The sequence below is a fragment of the Oncorhynchus tshawytscha genome, unplaced genomic scaffold, assembly GCF_018296145.1.
Source record: "Oncorhynchus tshawytscha isolate Ot180627B unplaced genomic scaffold, Otsh_v2.0 Un_contig_3970_pilon_pilon, whole genome shotgun sequence".
Classification (NCBI taxonomy): Eukaryota; Metazoa; Chordata; class Actinopteri; order Salmoniformes; family Salmonidae; genus Oncorhynchus; species Oncorhynchus tshawytscha.
Genome location: NW_024609706.1, coordinates 142,501 through 161,607, shown reverse-complemented (window position 1 = coordinate 161,607; position 19,107 = coordinate 142,501). Strand labels below are relative to the sequence as shown.

Genomic DNA, 19,107 nt, shown 5'->3' with positions numbered 1-19,107 from the left:
GTGATAGGGGGATTAGTAAAGTGATAGAGGCTAGAGGGATGAGTAAAGTGATAGAGGGATTAGTAAAGTGATAGAGGGATAGAGGGATTAGTAAAGTGATAGAGGGATTAGTAAAGTGATAGAGGGATTAGTAAAGTGATAGAGGGATTAGTAAAGTGAAAGAGGGATGAGTAAAGTGATAGAGGGATTAGTAAAGTGAAAGAGGGATTAGTAAAGTGATAGAGGGATGAGTAAAGTGATAGAGGGATTAGTAAAGTGAAAGAGGGATGAGTAAAGTGATAGAGGGATTAGTAAAGTGATAGAGGCTAGAGGGATGAGTAAAGTGATAGAGGGATAGAGGGATTAGTAAAGTGATAGAGGTATTAGTAAAGTGATAGAGGGATTAGTAAAGTGATAGAGGGATGAGTAAAGTGATAGATGGATTAGTAAAGTGATAGAGGGATTAGTAAAGTGATAGAGGGATTAGTAAAGTGATAGAGGATAGAGGGATGAGTAAAGTGATAGAGGGATTAGTAAAGTTAAAGAGGATAGAGGGATTAGTAAAGTGATAGAGGGATGAGTAAAGTGATAGAGGGATTAGTAAAGTGATAGAGGGATGAGTAAAGTGATAGAGGATAGAGAGATGAGCAAAGTGATAGAGGGATGAGTAAAGTGATAGAGGGATTGGTAAAGTGATAGAGGGATTAGTAAAGTGATAGAGGGATAGAGGGATTAGTAAAGTGACAGAGGGATTAGCAAAGTGATAGAGGGATGAGTAATGTAATAGAGGGATGAGTAAAGTGATAGAGGTATGAGTAAAGTGATAGAGGGATTAGTAAAGTGATAGAGGGATGAGTAAAGTGATAGAGGGATGAGTAAAGTGATAGAGGGATTAGTAAAGTGATAGAGGGATTAGTAAAGTGATAGAGGGATTAGTAAAGTGATAGAGGGATGAGTAATGTAATAGAGGGATGAGTAAAGTGATAGAGGGATGAGTAAAGTGATAGAGGGATTAGTAAAGTGATAGAGGGATGAGTAAAGTGATAGAGGGATGAGTAAAGTGATAGAGGGATTAGAAAAGTGATAGAGGGATGAGTAAAGTGATAGGGATGAGTAAAGTGATAGAGGGATTAGTAAAGTGATAGAGGGATTAGTAAAGTGATAGAGGGATGAGTAAAGTGATAGAGGGATGAGTAAAGTGATATAGGATAGAGGGATTAGTAAAGTGATAGAGGGATGAGTAAAGTGATAGAGGGATTGGTAAAGTGATAGAGGGATTAGTAAAGTGATAGAGGGATAGAGGGATTAGTAAAGTGACAGAGGGATTAGCAAAGTGATAGAGGGATTAGTAAAGTGATAGAGGGATGAGTAAAGTAATAGAGGGATGAGTAAAGTGATAGAGGGATGAGTAAAGTGATAGAGGGATTAGTAAAGTGATAGAGGGATGAGTAAAGTGATAGAGGGATTAGTAAAGTGATAGAGGGATGAGTAAAGTGATAGAGGGATTAGTAAAGTGATATAGGGATTAGTAAAGTGATAGAGGGATTAGTAAAGTGATAGAGGGATTAGTAAAGTGATAGAGGGATGAGTAAAGTGATATAGGATAGAGGGATTAGTAAAGTGATAGAGGGATTAGTAAAGTGATAGAGGGATTAGTAAAGTGATAGAGGATAGAGGGATTAGTAAAGTGATAGAGGATAGAGGGATTAGTAAAGTGATAGAGGGATTAGTAAAGTGATAGAGGGATTAGTAAAGTGATAGAGGATAGAGGGATTAGTAAAGTGATAGAGGATAGAGGGATTAGTAAAGTGATAGAGGGATGAGTAAAGTGATAGAGGGATGAGTAAAGTGATAGAGGGATGAGTAAAGTGATAGAGGGATTAGTAAAGTGATAGATGGATTAGTAAAGTGATAGAGGGATAGAGGGATCTTGCCTTCCCTCCACTCCCCATGGTACTCTTCACCGTTGGAATAGGTGAAGGATCCTCTTGTCAGGGTCATATCACACAGGTCCTGTTGTACACACACACACAATTATTATTGGGTTATGATACTATATACCATGATGGGTTATGATACTACATACCATGATGGGTTATGATACTATATACCATGATGGGTTATGATAATATATACCATGATGGGTTATGATACTATATACCATGATGGGTAATGATAATATATACCATGATGGGTTATGATACTACATACCATGATGGGTTATGATAATATATACCATGATGGGTTATGATACTACATACCATGATGGGTTATGATACTATATACCATGATGGGTTATGATACTATATACCATGATGGGTTATGATAATATATACCATGATGGGTTATGATACTATATACCATGATGGGTTATGATACCATAAACCTCCATCCCAAAGTCCTATGTGCCCGTCTAAATGAATGGGTGCATGACTCTTCTGCAAACACCCACAGAGCGCTAACCTGATTGAGACACATTTTGACGCACAGTTTGGAGCGCTCGCCCAGACAACCCGTGGTTTAACTCTCACAGAGAGCTGATCTCTGCATTATTTTTTTGCGGTAGGCAGTACAGAGACCGTACAATATTCATATGAGCGCCATGACGTTAGGCTTTTTAATGATGTGGTCTTTATTCCATTTGCAACTAATGAAAATGAATTATCAGGCTATAGCCTACTGAACGAACGAATGGCCTACCCGAACTATAGCTGTGATGGCAGGTCAGGGCGAGATAATATGATCAAGAACACAGTTATAGCCTAAGAATGGAAAGTCCATCGAGATATTCCATTGCTCATTGTTGTAAACTAGGCTGTGTCTCTGACACAGGGACGTTTGAAGGATTCTCATCCTATTTTTTCTCCTCTGGATATAATGATGTTACATCAGTACATTTGAATAAAACCAAAACACTTTTATATATTTAACAATAAGAAAAGGAATCCAGTAATTCATAGATATTGTTATTCTCTTAATGCAGCCTATGAATCAATACAATAGAGGATGTATATGCCCCGTCTAAAATGTTGCCACAGTAACGGTGCGATTTTCCCTTTCACGTTGCCGGCAGATAGCATTGAGAAAATCATCATTGCCACGGCGATTAAACAATCAAATAATTTACCTGGTAGGTATTTTACACCAAGAGAATCCACCTTCCCTACATCACTGACAGAAAACCGGTTGGTGGATGATTCTACACCTTCCAGTGAAAATTAGCTTTCCGTAGCCTCGCATCTCCTGGCAAGAGGCTTCAGCATTATTCCAAGGTGGCGCGGTCTTATTGAGCATCTTTCACTTGACCTTGATTCAAACACTCATCCGATTGGCTGTCTGCTCCTCGTCCAGTGCATCTATGGAAGACATGTTTGTGAAGGGCAACCCCTCATTCAACAGAGTTCGCCGATATAATTAGCCGGAGTGCTCCTTGTTAAACCGTTTGCCCTTGCCTTTTATGTGCCGTCCACGTCTCTGAAGAGGTATAAACCACCATTGAGGCTGCTTTTTAATGATATTATGTAACTTTGGTTTATCAATTTGGTGATTATATTTTGGTGGCGGGTTTCATTGAAAACTCTGATTTATTTGACCCTATATCGCAAAAGAACAGCTGCGAGGGATGGCGAGGGTTTTGTCACCAAGCAGATGATATCTAAACCAATATGGCAAAGTAGAGGGGACATTCTTTTATTCCTGAAACATACCACATGGCAAACAGGAAGTCATAAAGATCGCAATTGAATTAATGTGATTAAGTTGTAGGAAACCTGATGAAGAAAAAAAACACGGATGTGAAAATGGACCCGTCTTTGTATAGAAGCTGTAACAAACGGGTTTTGATAAACTCCTTCTGGGTTTAGAACTGAGAACCCCCCTTTCTTCCCCCTTTGACTGAGGTCGAATACTATTACAGTAATATAGAATTATAAATAATATAATCAAATAATATAATAGATTGGAATCAAATATAATTTAATAGAATGTTAAAGAATATGAATAGATTAGAATAGGGTTGAAAGAACCGAATAGAACCAAGCCAAGCAGTCTCTCAAATATCGGTATGAACAGTGTAATTTCGATTCAGTATAAAGTTGATTATACTTATCATACAACAACACACACAGCCAGAAATATGAATAATAATCTCTGTTCATACCGTCATACAAAGGTCTCTTCCCTGTAAATCCCTTGTATGTGTTAATGCTGAATTATCATTATCTCCTGTTTACGTGTATTAAATGTATGGTAATCATTGACCTTTCTTTCATTATGACGGTTCTATGGAAAAACATTGGCTGTACATTATCTGTCTAAATACCACGGCAATGTATAGGCTACCCACTGCGCATTATTAAAACTCATAACGCACTGATGCCCTTTGACACAGATTTGACTCATTTAGACCATAGCCTACACACTGTAAATTCAATCTATACGTTTCTTTATTGATCCATATGCCTTTGTTGCGGGTTTAAATTCCATCACTGACGTTCATTCTCTCAACAGAACTGAGATGTTGGGGGGTCTATCGGGTGGGTGGTGGTGGTGGGTGGGACCGTGAGCGGATGCTGCAGCTATAAGTCCCCCCTACATTTTGTACTCCACCCATAACCCTCAAAAAGTATTGGTGACGTATGCGCACAAGCACCTAGCAGAATGTGCGCGTCCGCGGGAGGGCCCGGTAGAAAATGGCGAGTCTGTGCAAAAGGCAGCAATGCACGATCGAGAGGCGCGGCTTTCGGCAGGAACTTGACTCGTGGCGACACAAACTCATTCACTGTGTAGGTAAGCTCGTTTCGCCTTGCATGGAGGTTCGGCTGGAGAGCCAGGGTGCGCGTGGTTTGGGGAGAAAACACTTAAATGGCTTGGCTGTTGTGTCCTGGGGAAAAACTGACGCTGCTGCTGAGGTCCGCAAGCCAGGGTGCTGAGCGGAGCGAGCTGTCATTTTTTTTGTTGCCTCGCGTCTCAACACCGACCGCCTCCCCCGGACCTGCCCAAATATATAGTTAAAGTTTTTTAAAGCTTTGGATCTTATTGCCATGTGTTTCAGCGATATGGACGTTATGTTGTTATTATATGTGGATGTGATAAAGGTGTTTTTCTCGGGTATTAGTGATTTGAAAGTGAGGAAACTATTTTTGTCATTTTTTTTGCTGTTTATTTATTGTAAAGCAGGGCGTGTCACGTGTCCAGATGGAATTGTAGCTCGGCAAATGAGAAAGGGTTTTCTGTGCCTGTGTGCGCGCTGCTCATTTTATTGTAGGCCTACTATATTATTGTTGGGGGAGGGCAGTGCGCGTTCCACCTTCAGAATTGAAACCGGGATTGGTGTTGCGCGTTACCTTGTTGCCCTGGACGTCGGCACCAGGGAACGCGCATTGCTGCATTGGGGAAATGTCACAGAAAATAATTTTAGTATTTTAGGGAAGGTGGGGGATGACAAAGAAAATGACACTGCGTTTCATCTCGCTGGCCACGGTTGAAAACATGGACTGTTCGTTCTTGTTGTTGTAGTACTTGTTGAAATCATTCGTTACAATGTAACTGATGCTGTACAACTCTGCAGTTTAGATTTTGTTTTGTAGCAGTTTACAGCAGACGATTGTTTAGGGAAAATGTTTTTCTCATTAGGTATAGCTTGTTGTTGTAATGTAAACCGATGCAGTGGACATTCCGTTGTTTTGGAAAGCTGCGTTATCCCACTCAATGCAATGCATTCTATTTTCATCTTTGATAATCGGTCCAATGTTTCTTCAATAGACTAACATTAATAGGCAACAGCATAATGACAGTATTTTAATAACAATATGGATATTTTGGATTTCCCTATTTCCCCTCCCCCAATATTCTCTCGTTTCATTAGCTTTGTTTAATCCAGTTAAATCGGTAGATCCGGTGTCATTGGGAGATTATGATCAACTTCGTTCTGATCTTTAAAACTACAGGTTTCCTCTATTTCAAACCCCAGTTTGTAATCTCCCTTTTATCAGTAGCATATATCTATATATCTATCCCTCGGCAACACTCCTGCCCGTGGCAGTATACTGTATCAGGTGTGTTAGCCTACAGACCTACCTACAGCTCCTGGCCCCTGCTGCCTGGCTAACTGGACTGACCCGCGCCTTGACCACCGTTTCATCTCAATTTAGGATCTGTTTTCCCAAATAATTGAATAATAATAATTGAACCAGTAGGTACCATCGAAAGACACATCTAGACACATTTTCATCTTGCCGGGCTCACTTGAGAAACAAGAACAAACGTTTATTTTCAACTTCAGAGTAGTCCGAAGTGTTTTATTATCTCCTTTCCAAAATAATAGTTGAACATTTCACTGTGGACATTTAACCACGTCTGCTTCTATCACAGCAGACATGTTCTTTAGGGATGTCAGGCTGCGTATCTCTTGAGGCTTTATATCGTGTTGTTGCATGTCAATAAACTCATTGGACTGTTTTTAGGAGGTTGGATTGGGTGTAGTGATCTTTATCCCACATAGCCCACGTATGTAATGTAGGTTTCATGCATTATGTTCAATATCAGCCTCCCACCACGTTTCCATGGTGAATCTAACTGTATGCATATTTGCCTTAGGGCTTATTGATGTCAGTGAACAGCATAGGCCTTCTGTATCCTAGAGCACAAAGGTTGATGTCATCAGCTGCTGTGTATTTTTCCTGCCCCACTGTAATTGATTTGGCACATGTGTAATAGTGTCTATATAACCGCTTGGCTGAGAAAGGGAGAGACGTGGAGACTTAAAGACTTCATAGTTAATGGGTATTTTTCTACAGTTGGTCAGAGGAATACATTTTGTCTCTAACACTTTAAAATCCATCTCTGTCTCTCTCTCTCTCTTTCCCTTTCCATCCCTCAGTGTTTCTCTCCCTCTATCCCTCTCTCTAGTTTCCAGATATCTGGTCATTCAGTATCACAGATGGGTTCCCCAGAGATTTGCCTCCTACTTTCTCATCTAGTTAATTCTCTCGTGGGGGTTTTTGAAAAACATGTGTTGTCATTTATCAGGTGTACCTTCGCCCCGCAGTCTGCCTCCACTAACCCGAGCGCTCGCGCGCACACACACACACACACACACACACACACACACACACACACACACACACACACACACACACACACACACACACACACATACACACAGAAGGGTTATATACATTCAGGGTTAAGTTGAGAACAGACTGTACAGAGTTTAGATGTAGGGATTTAAAGGACTATAGACACACACACACACACACACACACACACACACACACACACACAGACTGCTGAGATTGATAAGCACAATGTGTGTGTGTGCAGTTGTGTGTCTGAGGTGCCATGTGTAGCTACTAGCTAGAACCTGCCCTTTGACTGCACTGACTAGTAATCCCCTGTCCTTTCTGCAGAGACACTGAGCCTCTTCGCCCATCTGTGCTGTACACACACACACACACACACACACTACCTAAAACAAGAGCAAATTACATTTTAAATCTCAATTTTACTCACTTAAAAAAAAACTCTAGACATTATTTAGGAAGATATTTTCCAAAGTTGTATTTGGAGATGCTGTGCTGCTGTTAAGGTGCTGCTGTTAAGGTGCTGCTGTTAAGGTGCTGCTGTTAAGGTGCTGCTGTTAAGGTGCTGCTGTTAAGGTGCTGCTGTAAAGGTGCGTTAACTCAGCTCAGTAAAGCAGTACTAAAGGGTTTGACAAATATGATGTCATCAATGTATTTGAACTTTGGGTTAAAAATGGCAGTCTTCCTCTCCTCCCTGTTTCAGATCAAAGTCCTTTAAATCTCTAAATCTAAGCTACACTGTACTCAACTTAACCCTACATTTATATAACCCTTTTCTCTGTGTGCTGTGGGTCAAGATAACAGCCTTACATAAGAACCAGCCATTAAACAGTCTGGTTGGGCAGGTTAAAAGAGATCAGGATATGGGCCCATGCTGGTCTGTGCTTTCTTAATGTACTGTTAAAGTGAATTTGAACACACACACAGAGACGTTGTGAGGATTGATGCATCCGCACACGCAACTCCTTTTTTTGTGACAAATAATGTTGACTTTGACACAGTTAGAAATCATATTCAAATCCCACAAAGTTGTTCAGTCATTTGTTGTTTTGTGTGAAAGGTGACATTTGAGCAAAAATGTAGTTTGTGTGTGTTTGACTAGCAGCGTAGAAGACAGGGAATGGTTTTGGTTTGGTGTGTTTGACTAGCAGCGTAGAAGACAGGGAATGGTTTTGGTTTGGTGTGTTTGACTAGCAGCGTAGAAGACAGGGAATGGTTTTGGTTTGGTGTGTTTGACTAGCAGCGTAGAAGAGAGAGGATGGTTTTGGTTTGGTGTGTTTGACTAGCAGCGTGAAGACAGGGAATGGTTTTGGTTTGGTGTGTTTGACTAGCAGCGTAGAAGAGGGGATGGTTTTGGTTTGGTGTGTTTGACTAGCAGCGTCTAGCAGTGTAGAAGAGAGAGAATGGTTTCAGATCAAATGGTTTTGGTTTGTGTTTGTGTTTGACTAGCAGCGTAGAATCTTTTGGTCTAGCAGCGTAGAAGACAGGGAATGGTTTTGGTTTGGTGGTTTTGGTTTGGTGTGTTTGACTAGCAGCGTAGAAGACAGGGAATGGTTTTGGTTTGGTGTGTTTGACTAGCAGCCAGGGAATGGTTTTGGTTTGGTGTGTTTGACTAGCAGCGTAGAAGAGAGAATGGTTTTGGTTTGGTGTGTTTGACTAGCAGCGTAGAAGAGAGAATGGTTTTGGTTTGGTGTGTTTGACTAGCAGCGTAGAAGACAGGGGATGGTTTTGGTTTGGTGTGTTTGACTAGCAGCGTAGAAGAAGGGGATGGTTTTGGTTTGGTGTGTTTGACTAGCAGCGTATTAAACAGTGGTTTTGGTTTGGTGTGTTTGACTAGCAGCGTAAAGAGAGAATGGTTTTGGTTTGGTGTGTTTGACTAGGCGTAGAAGAGAGGAATGGTTTTGGTTTGGTGTGTTTGACTAGCAGCATGGTTTTGGTTTGGTGTGTTTGACTAGCAGCGTTTGGTTTAACTAGCAGCGTAGAAGACTGGTTTTGGTTTGGTGTGTTTGAAAGCGTGAAGAGAGGGAATTTTTGAACTAGCAGCGTAGAAGAGCAGGGAATGGAGACGCTGTGAGGATTGATGCATCCGCAGGGAATGGTTTTGGTTTGGTGTGTTTGACTAGCAGCGTAATGGTTTTGACTTTGACAGCAGCGTAGAAGAGGGGAATGGTTTTGGTTTGGTGTGTTTGACTAGCAGCGTAGAAGAGAGGGAATGGTTTTGGTTTGGTGTGTTTGACTAGCAGCGTAGAAGAGGGGATGGTTTTGGTTTGGTGTGTTTGACATTTTTTGGTTTGGTGTGTTTGACTAGCAGCGTAATGGTTTTGGTTTGGTGTGTTTGACTAGCAGCGTAGAAGAGAGGGAATGGTTTTGGTTTGGTGTGTTTGACTAGCAGCGTAGAAGAGAGGGAATGGTTTTGGTTTGGTGTGTTTGACTAGCAGCGTAGAAGAGTTTTGGTTTGGTGTGTTTGACTAGCAGCGTAGAAGAGAGGGAATGGTTTGGTGGTTTGACTAGTGTGTTTGACTTTGCAGCGTAGAAGAGAGGGAATGGTTTTGGTTTGGTGTGTTTGACTAGCAGCGTAGAAGAGAGGGAATGGTTTTGGTTTGGTGTGTTTGACTTTGGTTTTGGTTTGTGTTTGACTAGCAGCGTAGAAGAGAGGGGATGGTTTTGGTTTGGTGTGTTTGACTAGCAGCGTAGAAGAGAGGGAATGGTTTTGGTTTGGTGTGTTTGACTAGCAGCGTAGAAGAGAGGGAATGGTTTTGGTTTGGTGTGTTTGACTAGCAGCGTAGAAGAGAGGGAATGGTTTTGGTTTGGTGTGTTTGACTAGCAGCGTAGAAGAGAGGGAATGGTTTTGGTTTGGTGTGTTTGACTAGCAGCGTAGATGGTTTTGGTTTGGTGTGTTTGACTAGCAGCGTAGAAGAGAGGGAATGGTTTTGGTTTGGTGTGTTTGACTAGCAGCGTAGAGCAGCGTAGAAGAGAGGATGGTTTTGGTTTGGTGTGTTTGACTAGCAGCGTGGTTTTGGTTTGGTGTGTTTGACTAGCAGCGTAGAAGAGAGGGAATGGTTTTGGTTTGGTGTGTTTGACTAGCAGCGTAGAAGAGAGGGAATGGTTTTGGTTTGGTGTGTTTGACTAGCAGCGTTGGTTTTGGTTTGGTGTGTTTGACTAGCAGCGTAGAAGACAGGGAATGGTTTTGGTTTGGTGTGTTTGACTAGCAGCGTAGAAGACAGGGAATGGTTTTGGTTTGGTGTGTTTGACTAGCAGCGTAGAAGACAGGGAATGGTTTTGGTTTGGTGTGTTTGACTAGCAGCGTAGAAGACAGGGAATGGTTTTGGTTTGGTGTGTTTGACTAGCAGCGTAGAAGAGAGGGAATGGTTTTGGTTTGGTGTGTTTGACTAGCAGCGTAGAAGAGAGGGAATGGTTTTGGTTTGGTGTGTTTGACTAGCAGCGTAGAAGACAGGGAAACTAGCAGCGTAGAAGAGGGGATGGTTTTGGTTTGGTGTGTTTGACTAGCAGCGTAGAAGAGGGGAATGGTTTTGGTTTGGTGTGTTTGACTAGCAGCGTAGAAGAGAGGGAATGGTTTTGGTTTGGTGTGTTTGACTAGCAGCGTAGAAGAGAGGGAATGGTTTTGGTTTGGTGTGTTTGACTAGCAGCGTAGAAGAGAGAGAATGGTTTTGGTTTGGTGTGTTTGACTAGCAGCGTAGAAGAGAGGGAATGGTTTTGGTTTGGTGTGTTTGACTAGCAGCGTAGAAGAGAGGAATGGTTTTTTGGTGTTTTGACTAGTTTTGGTTTGTTTTGACTAGCAGCGTAGAAGACAGGGAATGGTTTTGGTTTGGTGTGTTTGACTAGCAGCGTAGAATGAGAAGAGAATGGTTTTGGTTTGGTGTGTTTGACTAGCAGCGTAGAAGAATGGTTTTGGTTTGGTGTGTTTGACTAGCAGCGTAGAAGAAATGGTTTTGGTTTGGTGTGTTTGACTAGCAGCGTAGAAGAAGGTTTTGGTTTGGTGTGTTTGACTAGCAGCGTAGAAGACAGGAATGGTTTTGGTTTGGTGTGTTTGACTAGCAGCGTAGAAGACAGGGAATGGTTTTGGTTTGGTGTGTTTGACTAGCAGCGTAGAAGACAGGGAATGGTTTTGGTTTGGTGTGTTTGACTAGCAGCGTAGAAGACAGGGAATGGTTTTGGTTTGGTGTGTTTGAGAGCAGCGTAGAAGACAGGGATGGTTTTGGTTTGGTGTGTTTGACTAGCAGCGTAGAAGAGAGGGGAATGGTTTTGGTTTGGTGTGTTTGACTAGCAGCGTAGAAGACAGGGAATGGTTTTGGTTTGGTGTGTTTGACTAAGAAGAGGGAATGGTTTTGGTTTGGTGTGTTTGACTAGCAGCGTAGAAGAGAGGGAATGGTTTTGGTTTGGTGTGTTTGACTAGCAGCGTAGAAGACAGGGAATGGTTTTGGTTTGGTGTGTTTGACTAGCAGCGTAGAAGAGAGGGAATGGTTTTGGTTTGGTGTGTTTGACTAGCAGCGTAGAAGAGAGGGAATGGTTTTGGTTTGGTGTGTTTGACTAGCAGAGACTAGAGGGGAGGGAATGGTTTTGGTTTGGTGTGTTTGACTAGCAGCGTAGAAGACGTAGAAGACTAGGGTAATGGTTTTGGTTTGGTGTGTTTGACTAGCAGCGTAGAAGACAGGGAATGGTTTTGGTTTGGTGTGTTTGACTAGCAGTTTTTGGTTTGGTGTGTTTGACTAGCAGCGTAGAAGAGAGGGAATGGTTTTGGTTTGGTGTGTTTGACTAGCAGCGTAGAAGACAGGGAATGGTTTTGGTTTGGTGTGTTTGACTAGCAGCGTAGAAGAGAGAGAATGGTTTTGGTTTGACTAGCAGCGTAGAAGAGAGGGAATGGTTTTGGTTTGGTGTGTTTGACTAGCGCGTAGAAGAGAGGGATGGTTTTGGTTTTGGTTTGGTGTGTTTGACTAGCAGCGTAGAAGACAGGGGATGGTTTTGGTTTGGTGTGTTTGACTAGCAGCGTTTTGATTTGGTGTGTTTGACTAGAGAGAGGTGTGTTTGACTAGCAGAGAGATGGTTTTGGTTTGGTGTGTTTGACTAGCAGCGTAGAAGACAGGGGATGGTTTTGGTTTGGTGTGTTTGACTAGCAGCGTAGAAGAGAGGGATGGTTTTGGTTTGGTGTGTTTGACTAGCAGCGTAGAAGACAGGGAATGGTTTTGGTTTGGTGTGTTTGACTAGCAGCGTAGAAGAGAGGGAATGGTTTTGGTTTGGTGTGTTTGACTAGCAGCGTAGAAGACAGGGAATGGTTTTGGTTTGGTGTGTTTGACTAGCAGCGTAGAAGACAGGGAATGGTTTTGGTTTGGTGTGTTTGACTAGCAGCGTAGAAGACAGGGGATGGTTTTGGTTTGGTGTGTGTTTAGTTGTGGAATTAATATTTGACTGTGAGTTTGAAGGAATGCTTTTGCGTTTGTGTATTTGAAGGAATGCATGTGTGTGTGTGTCTAGCTGTGTATTGGATCAATATTGTAAACCTCAAAAAGTGCTACCAAGGGATGCATAAATCTGTAGTTTATTGGAGCGTGCTGTTCCCCCTACCGCTCCCCGCCTTTCATTTTAGAAACCCCTGTATGATTCTCAGACCAAAACAGCACATTACAGCACCACACAGTAGGGGATCTAAACCCCAGATACAAAACCATGACTAGATCTTAAAGTGTGTGTGTGTGTGTGTGCGTGTGTGCGCGTCTTTTTCAAATGTCCAAAATCAACGGCTGTTTCTAGTAGAGGTCGACTGATTATGATTTTTCAACACCGATACCGATTATTGGAGGACCAAAATAAGCCGATACCGATTAATCAGCCGTTTTATTTATATATATACTATATATATACAGTGGGCAGAACAAGTATTTGATACACTGCCGATTTTGCAGGTTTTCCTACTTACAAAGCATGAAGAGGTCTGTAATTTTTTTATCATAGGTACACTTCAACTGTGAGAGACGGAATCTAAAACAAAAATCCAGAAAATCACATTGTATGATTTTAAAGTAATTAATTAGCATTTTATTGCATGACATAAGTATTTGATCACCTACCAACCAGTAAGAATTCCAGCTCTCACAGACCTGTTAGTTTTTCTTTAAGAAGCCCTCCTGTTCTCCACTCATTACCTGAATTAACTGCACCTGTTTGAACTCGTTACCTGTATAAAAGACACCTGTACACACACTCAATCAAACAGACTCCAACCTCACCACAATGGCCAAGACCAGTGGGCTGTGTAAGGACATCAGGGATAAAATTGTAGACCTGCACAAGAATGGGATGGGCTACAGGACAATAGGCAAGCAGCTTGGTGAGAAGGCAACAACTGTTGGCGCAATTATTAGAAAATGGAAGAAGTTCAAGATGACAGTCAATCACCCTCGGTCTGGGGCTCCATGCAAGATCTCACATCGTGGGGCTTCAATGATCATGAGGAAGGTGAGGGATCAGCCCAGAACTACACTGCAGGACCTGGTCAATGACCTAAAGAGAGCTGGGACCACAGTCTCAAAGAAAACCATTAGTAATACACTACGCCATCATGGATTAAAATCCTGCAGCGCACGCAAGGTCCCCCTGCTCAAGCCAGCGCATGTCCAGGCCTGTCTGAAGTTTCCCAATGATCATCTGGATGATCCAGAGGAGGAATGGGAGAAGGTCATGTGGTCTGATGAGACAAAAATAGAGCTTTTTGATCTAAACTCCACTCGCCATGTTTGGAGGAAGAAGAAGGATGAGTACAACCCCAAGAACACCATCCCAACCGTGAAGCATGGAGGTGGAAACCTCATTCTTTGGGGATGCTTTTCTGCAAATGGGACAGGACGACTGCACCGTATTGAGGGGAGGATGGGTGGGGCCATGTATCGCGAGATCTTGGCCAACAACCTCCTTCTCCCAGTAAGAGCATTGAAGATGGGTCGTGGCTGGGTCTTCCAGCATGACAAGGACCTGAAACACACAGCCAGGGCAACGAAGGAGTGGCTCCGTAAGAAGCATCTCAAGGTCCTGGAGTGGCCTAGCCAGTCTCCAGACCTGAACCCAATGGAAAATATTTGGAGGGAGCTGAAAGTCCGGATTTCCCAGCGACAGTCCTGAAACCTGAAGGATCTGGAGAAGGTCTGTATGGAGGAGTGGGCCAAAATCCCTGCTGCAGTGTGTGTGCAAACCTGGTCAAAAACTACAGGAAATGTATGATCTCTGTAATTGCAAACAAAGGTTTCTGTACCAAATATTAAGTTCTGCTTTTCTCATGTATCAAATTCTTATGTCATGCAATAAAATGCTAATTAATTACTTAAAAATAAATAGAATGTGATTTTCTGGATTTTTGTTTTAGATTCCGTCTCTCACAGTTGAAGTGTACCTATGATAAAAATGACAGACCTCTATATGCTTTGTAAGTAGGAAACACTGCCGATTTTGCAGGTTATCAAATACTTGTTCTCCCCACTGTATATACTTGTAATAATGACAATTACAACAAACTGATTGGAACACTTTTATTTTCACTTAATATAATACATAAATAGAATCTATTTAGTCTCAAAGTAAATAATGAAACATGCACAATTTGGTTTAAATAATGCAAAACCACAGAAAATAAAAGTGCAATAAGTGAAAAGTAAAAAAGCTAACGTTTAGGTTCCTTGCTCAGAACATATGAAAGCTGGTGGTTCAATATTCCCAGTTCTTCAATATTCCCAGTTAAGAAGTTTTAGGTTGTAGTTATTATAGGAATTATGACACGATGACTATTTCTCTCTATACCATTTGTATGTCATATACCTTTGACTATTGGATGTTCTAATAGGCACTTTAGTATTGCCAGCCTAATCTCAGGAGTTGATAGGCTTGAAGTCATAAACAGCGCTGTGGTTCAAACATTGCTAACAGCTGCTGGCAAATGCAGTAAAGTTTGAATGAATGCTTACGAGCCTGCTGCTGCCTACCACCGCTCAGTCAGACTGCTCTATCAAATATCAAATCATAGACTTAATTATAATATAATAAACACAGAAATACAAGCATTTGGTCATTATATGGTCAAATCTGGAAACTATCATTTCGAAAACAGAACGTTTATTCTTTCAGTGAAATAAGGGAACCGTTCCGTATTTTACCGAATGGGTGGGTGGCAACCATAAGTCTAAATATTGCTGTTACATTGCACAACCTTCAATGTTATGTCATAATTATGTAAAATTCTGGCAAATTAGTTCGTAACGAGCCAGGCGTCCCAAACTGTTGCATATACCCTGACTCTGCGTGCAATAAACCCAAGAGAAGTGACACAATTCTCTTAGTTAATATTGCCTGCTAACATGAATTTATTTGAACTAAATATGCAGGTTTAAAAATATATACTTCTGTGTATTGATTTTAAGAAAGGCATTGATGTTTATGTACATTCATGCAACGATTGTGCTTTTGTTAAATCATCCCCCGTTTGGCGAAGTAGGGATTCGATGATAAATTAACAGGCACCACATTGATTATATGCAACGCAGGACACGCTAGTTAACCTGGTAATATCATCAACCATGTGTAGTTAACTAGTAATTATGTTAAGATTGATTGTTTTTTATAAGATAAGTTTAATGCTAGCTAGCAACTTACCTTGGCTCCTTGCTGCACTCGCGTAACAGGTAGTCAGCCTGCCACACAGTTTCCTCGTGGAATGCAATGTAATCGGCCATAATCGGTGTCCAAAAATGCCGATTACCGATTTGTTATGAAAACTTGAAATCGGCCCTAATTAATCGGCCATGCCGACTAATCGGTCGTCCTCTAGTTTCTAGTGACCAAGGCTGGTTGTGTGAGTGTGTACCGTGTGTGTGTCTAACACCTGGTCCATGCGAGCGTATGATTCATCTCCCTTACTACACCGATCTAATAGGTCTATATGATGGGATTAGAATACACAGAGGACCGCTGTCTTTCTTTGTTTGATATGGTCATTATTATCTGTGGGACGACTGCTACAGGACACAGGACACTGCTCATCTTCAGCCTATGGGCATTGTCGTGTTCAATGAAGCTGATTTGAATGAGCGATTTGAGTGAAGACGCCATCTCTTCTCTGCTCGACAAGAGATAGGCAGTGTTGATGGGTCTTTTGATGGCTTTCATAGCCGTGTGCTCAAGGTCATGAAGACTTGGCCATTCAGCAAGCAAAGACCAAGCCAAAGACTAGGCTCCTGTGTGTTAATTAGCCCATGACTACACCTTAAGTGTGCTGTAAGATAAGTGAACGTATGTCTGAGTGAAGACAGAGAGCACTCAGGAGTTTTACTGCTTTTGATGCGTTTCAAAGCGATATACTCAAGGACGTGTTTCAGTCCATAAACCCCGTCTGAACATAAAGAGCTCCCAAATACTTTTATTTTCCTTCTAAGACACGACTAGGTCTTTGTAAAGTGTATTAGTGTGATTCTATGTGAGTTCAACATCTATTCAGAGCTGAAGGGACCAGATGATGTTCTTCATGGTCAGCTGATAGAAACATGTTCTTCACGGTCAGCTGATAGAAACATGTTCTTCACGGTCAGCTGATAGAAACATGTTCTTCATGGTCAGCTGATAGAAACATGTTCTTCATGGTCAGCTGATAGAAACATGTTCTTCACGGTCAGCTGATAGAAACATGTTCTTCATGTATTCACTCTGGCTGGACAAGGGAAGTTTTTAATATTGATTATTTGGATATTTATTAATTTATTTGGACTTATTAACACCAACACAGGTCTGGATCTGGCCTTTATTGGAGAGTTTGTTGGAAGCTGAACACGCTGCCAGAAACACACTCTCCCTCTCGCCCTCTCTCCCTCTCGTCCTCTCTCCCTCTCCCTGCTACTGAGCCGGTTCTCTCTCTCCCTCTCTCTCTACCTCCCTCTCTCCCTCTCCCTGCTACTGGGCCGGTTCTCTCTCTCTCTTTCCATCTCCCTGCTACCGGGCCGGTTCTCTCTCTCTTTCCACCTCCCTCTCCCTGCTACCGGGCTGGTTCTCTCTCTCTCTCTCTCTCTCCCCCCTGCTACCGGGCCAGTAGGGTGTTGTGTATGAGCGATCAGAGATTGGGGGTTAATGTGAGTGTGTTTGTTTAAGGATGCTGTGCCCACTAGGCATGGCATAACACCAGCCAGGGCTTATTGCCCACTGAAGCATGATGGGTAATGTAGTCTGGCAGAGAGAGTTCTGCTGTTCACTCCAAATGTACAGTGAGAGAAGATGGAGAGCCAGAGAGAGGGCGAGAGGCAGGGGGGAGTGAAAGGGAGACAGAGAGAGGGGGACTGAAACAGAGGGGGTGGAGATAAAGAGGCAGTTTATGGATACAATTTGTATTTACTTTATTTCACCTTTATTTAACCATTTAGGCCAGTTGAGAACAAGTTCTCATTTACAACTGCGACCTGGCCAAGATAAAGCAAAGCAGTGCGACACAAACAATAACACAGAGTTACACATGGAATAAACAAACATACAGCCAATAACACAATAGAAGAAATGTAAAAAAGTCTACATACTGTGTGTGCAAATGAGGTAGGATAAGGGAGGTAAGGCAATAAATTGGCCATAGTGGTGAAATAATTACAATATAGCAATTAAACACTGGAGTGATATATGTGGAGAAGATGAGTGTGCAAGTAGAAATACTGGGGTGCAAAGGAGCTAAATAAATAACGGTATAGGGATGAGGTAGTTCGATGGGCTATTTACAGATGGGCTATGTACAGGTGCAGTGATCTGTGAGCTGCTCTGACAGCTGGTGCTTAAAGTTAGTGAGGGAGATCTATGACTCCAGCTTCAGTGATTTTTGCAGTTCGTTCCAGTCATTGGCAGCTGAGAACTGGAAGGAAAGGTGGCCAAAGGAGTAATTGGCTTTGGGGGTGACCAATGAAATATACCTGCTGGAGCGTGTGCTGCGGGTGGGTGCTGCTATGGTGACCAGTGAACTGAGATAAGACTGGGCTTTACCTAACAGAGACTTATTGATGACCTGGAGCCAGTGGGTTTGGCGACGAGTATGAAGTGAGGGCCCGCCAACGAGAGCATACAGGTTGCATTGGTGGGTAGTATGTGGGGCTTTGGTGACAAAACGGATGGCACTGTGATAGACTGCATCCAATTTGCTGAGCAGAGTGTGGAGGCTATTTTGTAAATGAAATCGCCGAAGTCAAGGATCGGTAGGATGGTCAGTTTTACAAGGGTATGTTTGGCAGCATGAGTGAAGGATGCTTTGTTTGCGAAATAGGAAGCCGATTCTAGATTTAATTTTGGATTGGAAATGTTTAATATGAGTCTGAAAGGAGAGTTTACAGTCTAACCAGACACCTAGGTATTTGTAGTTGTCCACATATTCTAAGTCAGGACCGTCCAGAGTAGTGATGCTGGATGGGCAGGCAGGTGCAGACAGTGATCGGTTGAAGAGCATGCATTTAGTTTTACTTGCATTTAAGAGCAGGTGGAGGCCATGGAAGGAGAGTTGTATGGCATTGAAGCTCGTCTGGAGGGTTGTTAACACAGTGTCCAAAGAAGGGCCAGAAGTATACAGAATGGTGTCGTCTGCGTAGAGGTGGATCAGAGAATCACCAGCAGCAAGAGTGACATCACTGATGTATTCAGAGAAAAGAGTTGGCCCAAGAATTTAACCCTGTGGCACCCCCGTAGAGATTGCCAGAGGTCCGGACAACAGGCCCTCCGATATAACACACTTAACTCTGTCTGAGAAGTAGTTGGTGAACCAGGTGAGGCAGTCATTTGAGAAACCAAGGCTGTTGAGTCTGCCAATAAGAATGTGGTGATTGACAGAGTCGAAAGCCTTGGCCAGGTCTATGAATACAGCTGCACAGTATTGTCTCTTATCGATTATGATATCGTTTAGGACCTTGAGTGTGGCTGAGGTGCACCCATGACCAGCTCGGAGAAGGTACGGTGGGATTCGAAATGGTCTGTGTGTTAACTTGGTTTCGAAGACTTTAGAAAGGCAGGTTAGGATAGATATAGGTCTGCAGAA

At 42.3% G+C, this 19,107-nt stretch overlaps 1 protein-coding gene across 2 annotated transcripts in view; it reads left to right on the top strand.

The window, feature by feature from the left end:
- The first annotated feature begins 4,617 nt into the window (after positions 1-4,617).
- lcor (ligand dependent nuclear receptor corepressor) overlaps positions 4,618-19,107 on the top strand; it is an 89,103-nt gene continuing 74,613 nt past the window's right edge. Inside the window, exon 1 of one of the 2 annotated variants that reach the window (XM_042317134.1) lies at positions 4,618-4,767. In XM_042317134.1, the coding sequence (XP_042173068.1) occupies positions 4,671-4,767 (97 nt within the window). In that variant the 5' untranslated portion in view covers positions 4,618-4,670. The remainder of the gene's footprint in view (positions 4,768-19,107) is intronic. The other variant, XM_042317133.1, reaches the window with a different exon arrangement.